The following is a 19,233-nucleotide window of genomic DNA, read 5'->3' as shown; positions in this document are numbered from 1 at the left end:
CATCAAATGTAACCATTAACCAAGAATGACCTTAACAAAATTTCCACCAATTATAATATGGTAGCAGCTTAAAAATGTTCAAATGTTTCACCACAACCACATGTAGTTATCTTCTATTGATGGTAGCAGTCAGTACTAAACAAGCCTCATGTATGATTTGGCACTCACGCGTTTGTATTCGTAAGAGCTTTATACATTATCATTGATATTTTATACTTATCCTGACTCATGCTTAGTTGTTTGTCTCTTTCTTCTTGCGAATGATAGTGGAACACTTGAATCCCCTTTTGAAGGGAGCGTAAAAAAAGCGGATGTAAAATCATTCACCCAGTGTTATCTCCCTTGTGACTCTTTTAGGCGGGAAACCACGTCACGTGTTTGGACGCCCCTCACTCTCTCCTGATTACAGGGAATCCAGAGTGCCATGAGGGGAGGTTGGGAGGGTTTACCTCATGAGTCAGGATAAGTATAAAATATCAATTTTAATCTAAAAATTACATATTTTCCCTTATCCTGACTCATGCTTAATTGCTTGTCAAGCCACTCTGGATTCCATGCTGATTTACGTCCTGCATACCTCCTGTGGGAACTTCTTAAAGTATATACTGATCCTTCCTTCCAGCTTCCTCTGATGAGTTTGGGGGGACCACAATATGTCAGATTTTCTGGAACCGCTTCTCCTGACAGTAAAAATGGATTTATACAACTCCATGATTGATTTCCGCATCAATGGAGAAGTGACCCTTCTTCATATACGAGTAAGTCCTTACAAGTATAGGGTCTGTCACTCATGCTAGCCTATCTTTAGACGTGCGCACGGACTCTAAGCTTCAACTCTCTGAGTGTCGGCTTTTACAAGTCATGTGATAAAGGGTGAGATTCATCTCAGCGTCTTTGAGGAACCATCAATTGTTATGCTACAACAAGGGGCCCAAAGTGGTGGATACAGGAGACATCCACGGTAGCAATGTTTCTGAGGTAGTGGTTGGCAAATACTGTCTCCGACTTCCAATAGCAGCCTCCCATTATTGTCGAGATTGAGCAATTTCCATGCAGAGCGAGTGCTCTGACTTCATGAGGATTGGAGGCTCATGGTGGCTCAAGACCTGCTGCTTTGTGGGCTCTCAATATGATGGCTCTCATCCATATTGATATTGTTGTACGTGAGACCTCTGTAGGCGTCTCCGTAGATAGACGGATGAAAAGGCGCTTGAATTTTCGTCTCCTCATCTTAGACCTCTGTAGGTAGATTTGTAATGCTCTGACTGAACATAAGGATAGATCCTGGGTATCCTGTGGTCCAAGGACTGACGGAAATGCTGGGATGTGGAATTGCCTGTCTGGTTGACCGGGCAATTGGTTCTTTGCTATGAAGTCCCATCTCAATCCCAGATGTATGATGTTGTGATGTGCATAAAATCGTATTCGTTCAAAGTCCAGAGCATGTATTTCTGACATCTGAGCTCCTGTACTTGCCAAGGCGACCAGGAACAGAGTTTTATGAGTTAAAAACTCATAGGATGTCCTTCCTAGTGGTTCATAACCATCACTGGTGAGATGCTGTAAGACTACGTTGAGATCCCAAGCAGGTGCTTTAAATTTCTTTTGTTGGTCTTCCAACTTAAAGGAGCATAGTAGAGCTAGTATCTCTGGTACTTTAGTCAGTTTCACACTTGTCTTCATAGTGATAACTGTACTGAGGGCCGCTAGGTATGTTAGATAGTGTTGAACCTTTTAGCCATCTTGTTTGTCTTAGATGACAAAGATATACCGCCACTTGTGGATGTGTAGCTTCCATTGCCGTGAAACCCTTCTTTAAGGCGTATTTCTCAAAGCTTGGCCACTTGTCGTCATACAAGCTGCGAGTTGATCTAAGTAGAGCTAGTGTGACTGTGTTCGCTGCTCTGCTCAAGCAAGTTTTGATACGTTCCATGCGTGTAGCTGAAGTACTGTTGGGTTGCCGTGTGCTTGCTTGGTGTGCAGATGAATTAGTAGGTTCGGCCACTGTGGAAGTTGTAGGGTTGGATTTCCAAGTTCATGAATGAGGATGGGAAACCATACCCACGCTGGCCAGTAGGGCGCGACCAAAATCAGTTGCAGGTTCTTTGTCTGCTTGATTTTCTGCAATACCTGCGGTATTAGAGTTAAAGGTGGAAACGCATATGCGTTTATTCCTTCCCATGGGATGCTTAGAGTGTCTGTTGCCCATGCTTGTGGATCCGGAATCGGAGAGGCAAATGTTAGTATTTGTTTGTTGAACCTTGTAGCAAACAGATCTATTAGTTGAGATCCTATCTTTTGATATTTCCTGTGTCCAGATATATCGGGATGTGAAAATATGCATCCTGTAGATCTATGGTAGTCTAATGGACGTATGAGTTGTCACAGTTGATAATCTTGGTTGAATTTCCTCATGTTGTATATAAGTCGGAACTTTTCGTTAGAATTTTTTCTTTGGTACTAAGAAGATTGGGGAGTAAAACCCGGGTGTGATGAATTTCTGTTATATTTCTTCGATCGCCTCCTTCTTGAGTAGAGTTGTGATGGCGTCGAGTAAGTTCTCCCTCTGGTCGGCAGCATAGTTGTGGGCCAGAGAGTTGCTTGTCAATGGTGGAACTGCTTGCAGTTGTATCTTGTATCCTCTACCTAGGATCTGGGATACGTAATCATCCTGAAGAATTCCCCAATTCTTCCAGTAGCGTTTCTGTGTCGGAAAATATAATTCCTCCGTCATCTTCGGATTTAGAGGTTTCTCGTTCAGGAGATGGTTGCCACTCTGATTCTTTCCTGCGTGGCGATCTGCGTGGAAACCTACGTGGAGATCTGCGTGGAGACCTGCGTGGAGACCTTCTTGAATGCTCCTGTTGGTTGTCCGTGTCAGAGGAGGAGGATCTGCGATGATCCAGTGAACGTCTGGTTCTGTTCCTTCGCTTCGGTGAAGGTGTCCTAGTACATCGTAGAGTGTGCGATCCTTCGTACATGCTTCCTCCTTTGCGAGTGCATTCGCGCATGCTTTCATGAGTGCCTTCGTGCATGCTTCCTCCTTTGTGAGTGCTTCCATGCGTGCTTCCGTGTAAGTTTTCGTGAGTGCATTCGCGCATGCTTCCTCCTTCGTGAGTGTCTTCATGCATGCTTCCGTGAGTGCACTCGTGCATGCTCCCGTGAGTTCTCTCGTGCAGACTGCTGTCATCAGTGGGCTGTGATCTGCTGACTGCTTTCGATGTAGATGGGGCCTCCGTCGCTGCTTTCTCTTGTGGGAATCTTCGCTTCATCAGGTCTATCATCTGCGTAAACTGCTGCATGAAGACCCCAGGGTTGAAATTCTGCGACGACGACTGCTACTGCTGTAGCTGCACTGCGGATGATGTACTGAGAGTGTCGAGGCTTCTGCCCCGGACTGCGGCACTTGTGACGAACTGCCATCTCTATCTGATGTCTGCGTTGTGATGACTGCTGCTGTTGCTGTAGATGAAGACCTTGTCTTCTTCCTCACTGGCACTTCAGGGATGAGGATGGGAGGCTCATCATAGACGTCTACTTCATCTGCTGGGATGATCTCAGTAGCAAACGACCTCGTCTGAAGTGCTGCCCCATGAGAAGACTTCGCCGGAGTCTTAGTAGATGACTTCTTCTTCTGGGAAGACGATGCCCTCGTCTTCTTCGACTGCGGTGAGGTTATAGTTGATGTAGACGACCTTTTCTTGGAGCCGGAGCTGCCATCAGACACAGCAACCTGCTCCGTAGACGCAGCCGGTAAACTACTGGAATGGTGAATGTCAGTAGGCAACAACAAACGGTTATTAACACAATCATTTGGTTTAGACATGACTTGAGAAAGTCGTCTACTCCTGTCCTTGGCACGCCTAAAAATGGAATATGAATAATTATTAAATTGAACTTCAGTTAAATGCTGACAAAACGGACAGCGATAGCTGGAAGAACATGGAGAAGTACAATTAGGACATATTAAGTGTGGATCAGCAAATGACAATCGGAGTCTACAACGACTGCAAGATTTCATAAAAAAATCACCATGATGAAAACACATGTCAACAACGTGAACAAATGCAGATAATTTTGATCAAATTTCAAACCATATTGTTGGTATATCAATCCTAAAATCTTATACAGCTAATTTAGTAGCAAGGCCTAAAAGTTTAAAGAATATAACGCCCGTATAGGGGACCCAGGCCCTCTCACAACCGTCCTCAAGGGCGAAGAAGAAGAGAGTGAGGGGCATGTCCAAACATGTGACATGGTTTCCCACCTAAAAGAGTCACAAGGGAGATAACACTGGGTGAGTGACTTTACGTCCGCTTTTTTTAGGCTCCCTTCAAAAGGGGATTCAAGGGTTCCACTATCATTCGCAAGAAGAAAGAGACAAGCAATTAAGCATAAGTCAGGATAAGGAAAAATAATGATAATTGTTTTAACACTACCTGTACCACACGAATTCCACAGTACATAAATTTGAAAGTACAATAGGAAATATTATTAGGTTCCCACGATTCCACAAGGGGAGATAACTCCCACAGTATTGGTGGACTACATGGAAGCCATACCACTAAACTTGTGAACAAATTTCAGGTAAAAGCTAATCAAGTGATAGATGTAGTATTCTTAGAACTACTATCATTGTTGATTTTGTACAAAATATGATTCTGTGGAACATATGACTGAAGGATGTTCGCCTTGCCATCAGGTCAGCAGAGAGTACCACGACTGCCACCACCTGGCATCACTCAGCCCCCACGTGTTCGCTGTCGCGGAGCAAGCACATCGCCACCTGGTCTCGTGTCAAGTGTCCCAGTGCTGTGTGATTAGTGGTGAGAGTGGGTCGGGGAAGACGGAATCATGCAAATTCCTGGTTCAGCATCTCCTCCGTGTTTCCGAGAGTACCGAAACTGGACTGAGCAGCAAGATAAACCAGGTACACTTAGATACACCTGACCGAGCAGCAAGATAAACCAGGTACACTTAGATAGACCTTACTGAACAGCAAGATAAACCAGGTACACTTAGATACACCTGACTGAGCAGCAAGATAAACCAGGTACAGTTAGATACACCTGACTTAGCAGCAAGATAAACCAGGTACACTTAGATACACCTGACTGAGCAGCAAGATAAACCAGGTACACTTAGATACACCTGACTGAGCAGCAAGATAAACCAGGTACACTTAGATACACCTTACTGAACAGCAAGATAAACCAGGTACACTTAGATACACCTGACTGAGCAGCAAGATAAACCAGGTACACTTAGATACACCTCACTGAACAGCAAGATAAACCAGGTACACTTAGATACACCTTACTGAACAGCAAGATAAACCAACACTAACACATGTGAACTCTTCTGTTATGTCCCGACCGTCATCGTTGATACAGGTGAAACCTTCTGTTCTGTCAACAGTGATTGTTGATACAGTTGAGACAGTAATTGTTGATACAGGTGAGACAGTGATTGTTGATACACGTGAGACAGTGATTGTTGATACAGGTGAACCCTCTTCTGGAAGCTTTCGGCAATGCCAGGACAGTGATGAACGACAACTCCAGCCGATTCGCAAAGTGTCTTGAGGTCAGCTACTCGATGGATGGAGGTGTCATTGGAGGTCAGTAAAAGTACACATGAATTATGTAAATGTATGATTTCTGTTACAGCGGGGGGCTAGTGGTTAAAGCGTTCGCTCGTCATGCCGAAGACTTGGGTTTAATTGCTTACATGGGTACAATGTGTGAAACCCATTTGTGGTGTTCCCGCCATGATATTGCTGGAATATTGTTATTAAAGTGCAAAACCCAACTCCCAACATCTGGTTTCTGTTACAGCCAAGATGTCCCAACATCTGATTTCTGTTACAGCCAAGATGTCCCAACATCTGGTTTCTGTTACAGCTAAGATGTCCCAACATCTGGTTTCTGTTACAGCCAAGATGTCCCAACATCTGGTTTCTGTTACAGCCAAGATGTCCCAACATCTGGTTTCTGTTACAGCTAAGATGACCCAACATCTGGTTTCTGTTACAGCCAAGATGTCCCAACATCTGGTTTCTGTTACAGCGAAGATGTCCTAACATCTGATTTCTGTTACAGCCAAGATGTCCCAACATCTGGTTTCTGTTACAGCTAAGATGTCCCAACATCTGGTTTCTGTTACAGCCAAGATGTCCCAACATCTGATTTCTGTTACAGCCAAGATGTCCCAACATCTGGTTTCTGTTACAGCTAAGATGTCCGAATATCTGGTTTCTGTTACAGCCAAGATGTCCCAACATCTGGTTTCTGTTACAGCCAAGATGTCCCAACATCTGGTTTCTGTTACAGCTAAGATGTCCCAACATCTGGTTTCTGTTACAGCCAAGATGTCCCAACATCTGGTTTCTGTTACAGCCAAGATGTCCCAACATCTGGTTTCTGTTACAGCCAAGATGTCCCAACATCTGATTTCTGTTACAGCCAAGATGTCCCAACATCTGGTTGTCCCAACATCTGTTACAGCTAAGATGTTCAAATATCTGGTTTCTGTTACAGCTAAGATGTCCCAACATCTGGTTTCTGTTACAGCCAAGATGTCCCAACATCTGGTTTCTGTTACAGCTAAGATGTTCGAACATCTGGTTTCTGTTACAGCTAAGATGTCCCAACATCTGGTTTCTGTTACAGCTAAGATGACCCAACATCTGGTTTCTGTTACAGCTAAGATGTTCCAACATCTGGTTTCTGTTACAGCTAAGATGACCCAACATCTGGTTTCTGTTACAGCTAAGATGACCCAACATCTGGTTTCTGTTACAGCTAAGATGACCCAACATCTGGTTTCTGTTACTAAGATGTTCAACATCTGGTTTCTGTTATAAGATGACCCAACATCTGGTTTCTGTTACAGCTAAGATGTCCCAACATCTGGTTTCTGTTACAGCCAAGATGTCCCAACATCTGGTTTCTGTTACAGCCAAGATGTCCCAACATCTGGTTTCTGTTACAGCCAAGATGTCCCAACATCTGGTTTCTGTTACAGCTAAGATGACCCAACATCTGGTTTCTGTTACAGCTATGATGTCCCAACATCTGATGTCCCAACATCTGGTTTCTGTTACAGCCAATGAACATGGTTTCTGTTACAGCAAGATGTCCCAACATCTGGTTTCTGTTACAGCTGATGACCCAACATCTGGTTTCTGTTACAGCTGTCCCAACATCTGGTTTCTGTTACAGCTGTCCCAACATCTGGTTTCTGTTACAGCTACAGATGACCCAACATCTGGTTTCTGTTACAGCTAAGTCCCAACATCTGTTTCCAGCTACATCTGGTTTCTGTTACAGCTAAGATGTCCCAACATCTGGTTTCTGTTACAGCTAAGATGTCCCAACATCTGGTTTCTGTTACAGCCAAGATGTCCCAACATCTGGTTTCTGTTACAGCCAAGATGTCCCAACATCTGATTTCTGTTACAGCCAAGATGTCCCAACATCTGGTTTCTGTTACAGCTAAGATGTTCGAATATCTGGTTTCTGTTACAGCTAAGATGACCCAGTATCTGCTGGAGAAGTCCCGAGTGGTTCACCAGGGTCGAGGAGAGAGAAACTTCCACATCTTTTACTGGATGTTGTCCGGCATCACTCCAGAGGAGGCCAGCTGCTGCCTGTTTGACAAAGAGTTTGACTTCAGGTTTGTATTCTTCATGCTGTGGATGTCATGGTAACCAAGACAAATATTAGTCACATTAACACCAGGAAACAACAAAAGATGCAACCAAAATGTTTTCAGCATTTTTCAGGTAAATTCTTTGGTAACGCAGATTTGGAATTTAGTCTGTACTTTTGGAAAGTGCGTTTTGAATGTTTTTCATCCCTACTGTGTGTGCAGGTATCTTCAGAGTGATGGCCGTGACGTCCAGCACAAGCTGGTGTCTGAGGACCGCCAAAAGTACTGGGATGTCAAGAACTGTCTCAAATACGTGGGATTTGCTAGTGAGGTAAGAGAACGTCAACACAAACACGTGTGACACGAGCAGATTCAGTTGGAATATTGACAGGATGCATGATGCAGACAACTCCCGCACCACTACCGCACGACTGTCATACCACGCCCACACCATGCCCACACCACTACCACACGACTGTCACACCACGCCCACACCATGCCCACACCACTACTGCACGACTGTCATACCACGCCCACACCACTACCACACGACTGTCACACAATCGCGTCTACACCACTACCACACGACTGTCATACCATGCCCACACCACACCACTACCGCACGACTGTCATACCACGCCCACACCACTACCACACCACTACCGCACGACTGTCATACCACGCCCACACCACTACCACACCACTACCGCACGACTGTCATACCACCCCACCACTACCACACCACTACCGCACGACTGTCACACCACGCCCACACCACTACCACACCACTACCGCCGCGACTGTCACACCATGCCCACCACACCACACCACTACCGCCATCGACTGTCACCACTACCACACCACTACCACTGTCACCCGCACGACTGTCATACCACCACCACACCACACCACTACCACCACGCGCACGACTGTCACACCACGCCCACACCACTACCACACCACTACCGCACGACTGTCATACCACGCCCTCACTAATACCACACCACTACCGCACGACGATCAAACCATGCTCACATCACACCCACACCACGCCCACAGCTCTACCACACCACTACCACACCACTACCACATGACTGTCATACCACAGATCCTCTATCAATCATATCCAGCCTTAACTCCTTCGTTTGTTTTTAGAAACAAGAATACCAAGCCGCCTCCTGTCACTGACAGTCAATTTTCTGGGCCTACCTGCGCCTCCCTTGTGCTCAATGCCATATCCATTTGCAATATTTTTCAAAACACGATAAACAGTGGACAAATGGATGCCTGTTCTACTTGAAATCACTTTAGGTGATCTGATGTCCTTGTTATGATACTCTAAAATCAACTTCCTCTTCTCTAAATCAGTCATACTGAGGATCACTGAAAATGTCATTTGCTAGCAAGTAAACAAAGAGGGATAACTCTTCACAAACTAATGAAAAAGGATTAACAGAGTTGTCTCTCTTGAATGAAACCAAGCACTTGATAGCTGGTCAAGGTTGTTTATACTAGAAATCCAATTAAACATATTCCTAAAATTCTCAATAATTCTGGTCATACTATATACTCATGAATATCTATTGAAAGGTGAGGATCCTCCGTTTTGCATCCCTTGTGATGAAAGAATCACGGTCAAAAGCATGTCTTGCTTGACTGTGTTGAATATTTCATCACAAGGGATAACTATTTCAAATCATGAACTATGAAGGATCTTTTTAATAAAATGTTCTCAGTTAATTATTGCATTTTTAAAAGAATTAGATTTGTTAGATGATTTATAAATAGATAAATATCTTTGGATTGGAAGTTTAAATTAGTAACTCAGATTGTTAGTGGCTGTATCCTCAAAGGTGGTTAAAGGACTGTAAAATTATTGTCCTCCTGTAAGTCCACAAACATTCAAAGTAAATTCAAACCCTCCACTATTCTCAATCGTAGTATATGTGTCTTTTTTAATGTATGGCTAGATGTATCTAAATTGCTAAAGGCTGAAGGGATGGTGTAAACCCAACTAGGGCCCATGCAGGAAGCAAATGTACTGTAAGTCCCCATGGTCCCTAGTATGGTGATCTACCTTCAGTTGTTGGCTATCTATAGCCTGTTTTTAAATTGTATTGTCATGTATAGTTAAAATATTTTAGACTCAATTACTAGTTTTATATTGATATCTGTGATAATCTGGTTGTTTTACTGTCCGTTGACAGAATTTTATAATTTATCTGTAATTGTTAATATATGTATAACTTTTTTTAATTTTTTATTTGCACATTTTTTCAAAGTAAAGGACACATGTAATCAATAGGATAGGTTGACAACTGCATGCTTTTAACACTTTCAAATTCTAAAATCAGAGTCTATATAACTATGGAAATAAATGTATGTTGGTCTATATTTATAACTTGATTTAGTCACAATATGGTTGAAATATTGACGCTGTGACTTAAAATCTTAATTCACTCACTCACTCACTCATACCACGCCCACACCACACCACACCACACCACACCACACCACCACACCACACCACACCACACCACACCACACCACACCACCACACCACACCACACCACACCACACCACACCACACCACACCAACAGCACCACACCACACCACACCACACCCACCCCACACCACACACACCACACCACACAAACAGCCACACCGCTCCCAGTGTCACCACTAACAGTCCACTCCCCCACCCCTGCCATACCTCTACTCCCCACCCCTGCCATACCTCTACTCCCCACTCCAGCCACACCTATACTCCCCCACCTGACACACCTCTACTCCCCCACTCCAGCCACACCTTTACTCCCCACCCTGCCACACCTATACTCCCATCCTGTCACACCTCTACTCCCCCACCCCTGCCACACCTCTACTCCCCCCACTCCTTCCACACCTCTACTCCCCAAGCCTGCCACACCTTTACTCCCCCACCCTGCCACATCTCTACTCCCCACCCCCTGCCACACCTCCACTCCCCCATCCTGACACACCCTTACTCCCCCCACCCTGTCACACCTCTACTCCCCCACCCCTGTCACACCTCTACTCCCCCACTCCTTCCACACCTCTACTCCCATCCTCCACTTTTCCCACACCACTGCCACACCACACATAGTGAAAGTTTGCTTTGAGACAGCCAGCTACCTCTCTGTCCTCTCTACAGGATGTGATGGGGCTGACCACTACTTTAGCAGCCATCTTACATCTGGGAAATGTACGCTTTGTGTCAATATTGGAGCATCAGGCCTGCGACGTCGACAACTACAACACGCTGCAGAAAGGTGAGCTTGACATTACTTGCCTGACAAAACTTTCATCTTCATGTGGGATCCCAGTGCCCTGATATGTGTACTTTTGAACACAAAATGTCACAAACATAATACTTAAGAAAAGCAAGATTTATGGATGTCAACTTTATTGTGAGTAACATGACGTTTTGGGTGTATGCTTGCTCCTTCATCAGGTGAATGGTAGTGAGTATAAGGGAGAATATATATATATATATATATATATATATATATATATATATATATGTGAGACACTTATAAAGAAAATATGTTTAACAAGTTAACAATGATGAGGAAAGAATATGTAATAAAAACATGAGGGCAGTGATACACTAAAGCAACATGATAACTGATAGGGTAAAGAATAACATAGGGAGGCCAGTGATACACTAAAGCAACATGGTAACTGATAGGGTAAAGAATAACATAGGGAGGCCAGTGATACACTAAAGCAACATGGTAACTGATAGGGTAAAGAATAACATAGGGAGGCCAGTGATACACTAAAGCAACATGGTAACTGATAGGGTAAAGAATAACATAGGGAGGCCAGTGATACACTAAAGCAACATGGTAACTGATAGGGTAAAGAATAACATAGGGAGGCCAGTGATACACTAAAGCAACATGATAACTGATAGGGTAAAGAATAACATAGGGAGGCCAGTGATACACTAAAACAACATGATAACTGACGGGGTAAAGAATAACATAGGAGGCCAGTGATACACTAAAGCAAACATGATAACTGATAGGGTAAAGAATAACATAGGAGGCCAGTGATACACTAAAAGCAACATGGTAACTGATAGGGTAAAGAATAACATAGGGAGGCCAGTGATACACTAAAACAACATGATAACTGACGGGGTAAAGAATAACATAGGGAGGCCAGTGATACACTAAAGCAACATGATAACTGACGGGGTAAAGAATAACATAGGGAGGCCAGTGATACACTAAAGCAACATGATAACTGATAGGGTAAAGAATAACATAGGGAGGGCAGTGATACACTAAAAAGCAACATGGTAACTGACGGGTAAAATAACATAGGGAGGCCAGTGATACACTAAAGCAACATGATAACTGATAGGGTAAAGAATAACATAGGGAGGCCAGTGATACACTAAAACAACATGATAACTGATAGGGTAAAGAATAACATAGGGAGGCCAGTGATACACTAAAACAACATGGTAACTGATAGGGGTAAAGAATAACATAGGGAGGCCAGTGATACACTAAAGCAACATGATAACTGATAGGGTAAAGAATAACATAGGGAGGCCAGTGATACACTAAAAGCAACATGATAACTGATAGGGTAAAGAATAACATAGGGAGGCCAGTGATACACTAAAACAACATGATAACTGATAGGGTAAAGAATAACATAGGGAGGCCAGTGATACACTAAAAAGCAACATGGTAACTGATAGGGTAAAAGGAAGAATAACATAGGAGGCCAGTGATACACTAAAACAACATGATAACTGATGACGGGTAAAGAATAACATAGGGAGGCCAGTGATACACTAAAACAACATGATAACTGATAGGGTAAAAGAATAACATAGGGAGGCCAGTGATACACTAAAGCAACATGATAACTGATAGGGTTAAAGAAATAACATAGGAGGCCAGTGATACACCAAAGCAACATGGTAACTGATAGGGTAAAGAATAACATAGGGAGGCCAGTGATACACTAAAGCAACATGATAACTGATAGGGTAAAGAATAACATAGGGAGGCCAGTGATACACTAAAACAACATGATAACTGATAGGGTAAAGAATAACATAGGGAGGCCAGTGATACACTAAAACAACATGGTAACTGATAGGGTAAAGAATAACATAGGGAGGCCAGTGATACACTAAAACAACATGATAACTGATAGGTACAAAGAATAACATAGGGAGGCCAGTGATACACTAAAGCAACATGGTAACTGATAGGGTAAAAGAATAACATAGGGAGGCCAGTGATACACTAAAACAACATGATAACTGATAGGGTTAAGAATAACATAGGGAGGCCAGTGATACACTAAAACAACATGGTAACTGATAGGGTAAAAGAATAACATAGGGAGGCCAGTGATACACTAAAAGCAACATGATAACTGATAGGGTAAAGAATAACATAGGGAGGCCAGTGATACACTAAAACAACATGGTAACTGATAGAGTAAAGAATAACATAGGGAGGCCAGTGATACACTAAAACAACATGATAACTGATAGGGTAAGGAAAGAATAACATAGGGAGGCCAGTGATACACTAAAGCAACATGATAACTGATAGGGTAAAAGAATAACATAGGGAGGCCAGTGATACACTAAAACAACATGATAAACTGATAGGGTAAAGAATAACATAGGGAGGCCAGTGATACACTAAAGCAACATGGTAACTGATAGGGTAAAGAATAACATAGGGAGGCCAGTGATACACTAAAACAACATGATAACTGATAGGGTAAAAGAATAACATAGGGGAGGCCAGTGATACACTAAAGCAACATGGTAACTGATAGGGTAAAGAATAACATAGGGAGGCCATGATACACTAAAAGCAACATGATAACTGATAGGGTAAAGAATAACATAGGGAGGCCAGTGATACACTAAAACAACATGATAACTGATAGGGTAAAGAATAACATAGGGAGGCCAGTGATACACTAAAACAACATGATGATAACTGATAGGGTAAAGAATAACATAGGGAGGCCAGTGATACACTAAAGCAACATGGTAACTGATAGGTAAAAGAATAACATAGGGGAGGCCAGTGATACACTAAAACAACATGATAACTTGTGGGGTAAAAGAATAACATAGGGAGGCCAGTGATACACTAAAGCAACATGATAACTGATAGGGTAAAGAATAACATAGGGAGGCCAGTGATACACTAAAGCAACATGGTAACTGATGCGGGTAAAAGAATAACATAGGGAGGCCAGTGATACACTAAAGCAACATGATAACTGATAGGGTAAAGAATAACATAGGGAGGCCAGTGATACACTAAAACAACATGATAACTGATACAGGGTAAAAGAATAACATAGGGAGGCCAGTGATACACTAAAGCAACATGGTAACTGATAGGGTAAAGAATAACATAGGAGGCCAGTGATACACTAAAACAACATGATAACTGATAGGGTAAAGAATAACATAGGGAGGCCAGTGATACACTAAAACAACATGATAACTGATAGGGTAAAGAATAACATAGGGAGGCCAGTGATACACTAAAGCAACATGGTAACTGATAGGGTAAAGAATAACATAGGGAGGCCAGTGATACACTAAAACAACATGATAACTGATAGGGTAAAGAATAACATAGGGAGGCCAGTGATACACTAAAACAACATGATAACTGATAGGGTAAAGAATAACATAGGGAGGCCAGTGATACACTAAAGCAACATGGTAACTGATAGGGTAAAGAATAACATAGGGAGGCCAGTGATACACTAAAACAACATGATAACTGATAGGGTAAAGAATAACATAGGGAGGCCAGTGATACACTAAAACAACATGATAACTGATAGGGTAAAGAATAACATAGGGAGGCCAGTGATACACTAAAGCAACATGGTAACTGATAGGGTAAAGAATAACATAGGGAGGCCAGTGATACACTAAAGCAACATGGTAACTGATAGGGTAAAGAATAACATAGGGAGGCCAGTGATACTGTATAAACATGCAAGAGGCCAGTGGGCTGAGTGGTGGTGATAAGCAGTAGTGATGAACAAGTAATTAAATTAGTGAGTCCCAAACATATGGTAGGTAGATTCCTTGGTCACGGTTGATTGCTGGCTGACATCTCCGTATGTCTATGGCTTCCTGAAGCTTCCTTTGGCGCCAGTTGTTGTTAGTGGACAAGATCTTGGTGGCTTCCCATTTGATGGTGTGGTCCTTGTTCTTGAGGATATGTTCTGATATGGCCGACTTCTGGTCCAGCTTGTTGACGGAAGCTTGGTGTTCCTTGAGTCTTGTGTTGACAGGTCGCCGTGTTTCCCGATGTACAGTTGTCCACAGTGCTGGATCCTCTGCCGTTGGCTCTGAGAAGATTCTTGAGGTCTTGCGGCTAGAGAATGTGACGTCAATACTGCTTTGGTTTTTTATGAGATTGGAGATTCACAATAAAGAAGTGTTGACATCCATAAATCTTGCCTTTCTTATGCATTCCACTTCTAAATGCCCTTCAAAGATTTAAACACAATACTTAACAAACACAATACTCTTCTGACAAACACAATACTTGACAAACACAATACTTAACAAACACAATACTTGACAAACACAATACTTAACAAACACAATACTCTTCTGACAAACACAATACTTGACAAACACAATACTTAACAAACACAATACTCTTCTGACAAACACAATACTTGACAAACACAATACTTAACAAACACAATCCTTGACAAACACAATGCTTGACAAACACATTGCTTGACAAACACAATACTTGACAAACACAATACTTGACAACCACAATCTTTGACAAAGTGTATAGCAAGCACAGGGTGTGACAAAAATGGGGTGTGACAAACAGAGGGTGTGACAAAAACAGGGTGTGACAGATTGGAAAACATTTTTCAACAGAGATGATAGGCGGCAGGGTTACCCTATTTTTGGGCCAAGTTGATACTTATTGCAAGTGGTATTTGCTGTTGATTTTGCTGAGATGGAGTTGGTGTTGCTAATGCTGTTGTGGTATTTTTCAGTGCTGCTTATTATGTTGTTGTTCTTTTAGTATGCAAGCTGTTGAGGGTGGAGTTTGAAGACCTGAGACTGTCCCTGGTGGAGGAGTCCATGACAGCGAGAGGTGAGGCACACAACTGTTGCCATAACAACAAGTACTTTTTGATAGAAGTGTAGTAGAACAAGTGTATGTATTTCAAGACATTCAGTAGGTCATTTAGTATCCTCTAGCACTGTGAAATCACCACAGGTATTGTAGAATCATCTCTTGTTGCAGGTGAGGAGTTGAGGCGCCCCCTATCTGTGAGCGAGGCAGAGGACAGTCGAGATGCTCTGGCCAAGGCCCTGTATTCTCGCTTGTTTAGCTGGCTTGTGAATGGAATAAACAACACCATTCAGCCCATAGATCCCAGGTCAGCTAGATACTTCCACATACAGTAAAGTTGTCAGGTCATAGATCCCAGGTCAGCTAGATACTTCCACATACAGTAAAGTTGTCAGGTCATACATCCCAGGTCAGCTAGATACTTCCACATCCAGTAAAGGTGTCAGGTCATAGATCCCAGGTCAGCTAGATACTTCCACATACAGTAAAGTTGTCAGGTCATAGATCCCAGGTCAGCTAGATACTTCCACATACAGTAAAGTTGTCAGGTCATACATCCCAGGTCAGCTAGATACTTCCACATCCAGTAAAGGTGTCAGGTCATAGATCCCAGGTCAGCTAGATACTTCCACATACAGTAAAGTTGTCAGGTCATAGATCCCAGGTCAGCTAGATACTTCCACATCCAGTAAAGGTGTCAGGTCATAGATCCCAGGTCAGCTAGATACTTCCACATACAGTAAAGTTGTCAGGTCATACATCCCAGGTCAGCTAGATACTTCCTCCTATGGTAAAGGTGTCAGGTCATAGATCCCAGGTCAGTCTTCCTCCTATGGTAAAGGTGTCATAGATCCCAGGTCAGCTAGATACTTCCTCCTATGGTAAAGGTGTCAGGTCATACATCCCAGGTCAGCTAGATACTTCCTCCTATGGTAAAGGTGTCAGGTCATAGATCCCAGGTCAGCTAGATACTTCCTCCTATGGTAAAGGTGTCAGGTCATAGATCCCAGGTCAGCTAGATACTTCCTCCTATGGTAAAGGTGTCATGTCATAGATCCCAGGTCAGCTAGATACTTCCTCCTATGGTAAAGGTGTCAGGTCATACATCCCAGGTCAGCTAGATACTTCCTCCTATGGTAAAGGTCATGATCCCAGGTGTCAGGTCATAGATCCCAGGTCAGCTAGATACTTCCCTCCTATGGTAAAGGTGTCATGTCATACATCCCAGGTCAGCTAGATACTTCCTCCTATGGTAAAGGTGTCAGGTCATACATCCCAGGTCAGCTAGATACTTCCTCCTATGGTAAAGGTGTCATGTCATACATCCCAGGTCAGCTAGATACTTCCTCCTATGGTAAAGGTGTCAGGTCATAGATCCCAGGTCAGCTAGATACTTCCTCCTATGGTAAAGGTGTCAGGTCATAGATCCCAGGTCAGCTAGATACTTCCTCCTATGGTAAAGGTGTCAGGTCATACGATCCCAGGTCAGCTAGATACTTCCTCCTATGGTAAAGGTGTCAGGTCATACATCCCAGGTCAGCTAGATACTTCCACATCCAGTAAAGGTGTCAGGTCATCGATCCCAGGTCAGCTAGATACTTCCTCCTATGGTAAAGTAGTCAGGTCATAGATCCCAGGTCAGCTAGATACTTCCTCCTATGGTAAAGGTGTCAGGTCATACATCCCAGGTCAGCTAGATACTTCCTCCTATGGTAAAGGTGTCAGGTCATCGATCCCAGGTCAGCTATATACTTCCTCCTATGGTAAAGGTGTCAGGTCATACATCCCAGGTCAGCTAGATACTTCCACATCCAGTAAAGGTGTCAGGTCATAGATCCCAGGTCAGCTAAATACTTCCTCCTATGGTAAAGGTGTCAGGTCATAGATCCCAGGTCAGCTAGATACTTTCTCCTATGGTAAAGGTGTCAGGTCATCGATCCCAGGTCAGCTAGATACTTCCACATCCAGTAAAGGTGTCAGGTCATACATCCCAGGTCAGCTAGATACTTCCTCCTTTGGTAAAAGTGTCAGGTCATAGATCCCAGGTCAGCTAGATACTTCCTCCTATGGTAAAGGTGTCAGGTCATCGATCCCAGGTCAGCTAGATACTTCCACATCCAGTAAAGGTGTCAGGTCATAGATCCCAGGTCAGCTAGATACTTCCTCCTATGGTAAAGGTGTCAGGTCATAGATCCCAGGTCAGCTAGATACTTTCTCCTATGGTAAAGGTGTCAGGTCATAGATCCCAGGTCAGCTAGATACTTCCTCCTATGGTAAAGGTGTCAGGTCATAGATCCCAGGTCAGCTAGATACTTCCTCCTATGGTAAAGGTGTCAGGTCATAGATCCCAGGTCAGCTAGATACTTCCTCCTATGGTAAAGGTGTCAGGTCATAGATCCCAGGTCAGCTAGATACTTTCTCCTATGGTAAAGGTGTCAGGTCATACATCCCAGGTCAGCTAGATACTTCCTCCTATGGTAAAGGTGTCAGGTCATAGATCTGATACTTCAAAACAGTTCTGGACACAGTAATTTTGTTTAGTCATCCTGTTGATCACAGGGGACCCAGGTGGCTGCACAGATGATATACAGTCTGATGAAGCTAAAATACTTACCTGAACTTTGACATATACTGCACAAGAAAATGACAATACAAAATGAGATGAAGTCATTGGGACTCTGCTTGTGTGTTGCAGTGAGGCCAGTCTTAGTGTTGCTGTCCTCGATATATTTGGATTTGAGAACTTGAAGAGCAATGGCTTTGAGCAGGTGCGTATATCTTGTGTCACAGTAATTGTTTGCACTTGTCTGTATGTCTGTGTCTGTGATTGGCTATTTTCCTATATCTCTGCAACCATTTGTGATTGGCTGTATGTAACTGTAAGCAACAATTTATGATTGGTTGTCTGTTATCAGATCTGCATCAACCTGGCCAATGAGCAGCTACAGATGTTATTCAATGAGCGGGTGTTCCAGCAAGAGAGACAAGACTGCCTGCTTGAGGGTGTTCCTGTCATTGATGTCAGTTGCCCTGGTAACCACTGTGCTATCAGCCTCTTCCTGGAGGTCAGTTCATCATCATTTGTTGACCCTGATGTGTCATAGATATGTCCCCAGCTTCCTGATACAGTACAGCTTCATATCTATGTCCCCAGCTTCCTGATGCAATACAACCCCATAGATATGTCCCCAGCTTCCTGATACAATAAAATCCCATAGATATGTCCCCAACTTCCTGATACAGTACAGGCCCATAGATATGTCCTCAACTTCCTGATACAGTACAGCCCCATAGATAGTCCTCAACTTCCTGATACAATACAACCCCATAGATATGTCCCCAGCTTCCTGATACAATAAAACCCCATAGATATGTCCCCAGCTTCCTGATACAGTACAGGCCCATAGATATGTCCTCAACTTCCTG

General features: G+C 43.3%; 2 protein-coding genes across 3 annotated transcripts in view; one reads left to right on the top strand and one right to left on the bottom strand.

Moving 5' to 3' along the window:
• Positions 1-19,233, top strand: part of LOC124281868 (unconventional myosin-XVI-like) — a 186,430-nt gene that overhangs the window by 58,704 nt on the left and 108,493 nt on the right. For both annotated transcript variants that reach the window (XM_046717894.1, XM_046717886.1), the window contains 9 exons: positions 4,703-4,930; positions 5,506-5,620; positions 7,530-7,677; positions 7,876-7,984; positions 10,830-10,947; positions 15,754-15,825; positions 15,979-16,114; positions 18,503-18,575; positions 18,723-18,872. In XM_046717894.1, coding sequence (XP_046573850.1) covers positions 4,703-4,930; positions 5,506-5,620; positions 7,530-7,677; positions 7,876-7,984; positions 10,830-10,947; positions 15,754-15,825; positions 15,979-16,114; positions 18,503-18,575; positions 18,723-18,872 — 1,149 coding nt within the window. The remainder of the gene's footprint in view (positions 1-4,702; positions 4,931-5,505; positions 5,621-7,529; positions 7,678-7,875; positions 7,985-10,829; positions 10,948-15,753; positions 15,826-15,978; positions 16,115-18,502; positions 18,576-18,722; positions 18,873-19,233) is intronic.
• LOC124281913 lies at positions 1,639-3,361 on the bottom strand. Its single transcript, XM_046717916.1, has 2 exons — positions 3,309-3,361; positions 1,639-3,233 (listed from the first exon to the last, which is right to left on the bottom strand). Exon 2 carries the CDS (start codon positions 3,188-3,190, stop codon positions 2,504-2,506), a length of 687 nt encoding a protein of 228 aa, XP_046573872.1. The 5' UTR covers positions 3,191-3,233; positions 3,309-3,361; the 3' UTR covers positions 1,639-2,503.

This window comes from Haliotis rubra, unplaced genomic scaffold, assembly GCF_003918875.1.
Source record: "Haliotis rubra isolate DU_JTF1 unplaced genomic scaffold, ASM391887v1 Scf1082, whole genome shotgun sequence".
Lineage (NCBI taxonomy): Eukaryota > Metazoa > Mollusca > Gastropoda > Lepetellida > Haliotidae > Haliotis > Haliotis rubra.
Note: the sequence above shows the minus strand (reverse complement) of the source record. Positions and strands in the feature narration are given on the sequence as shown.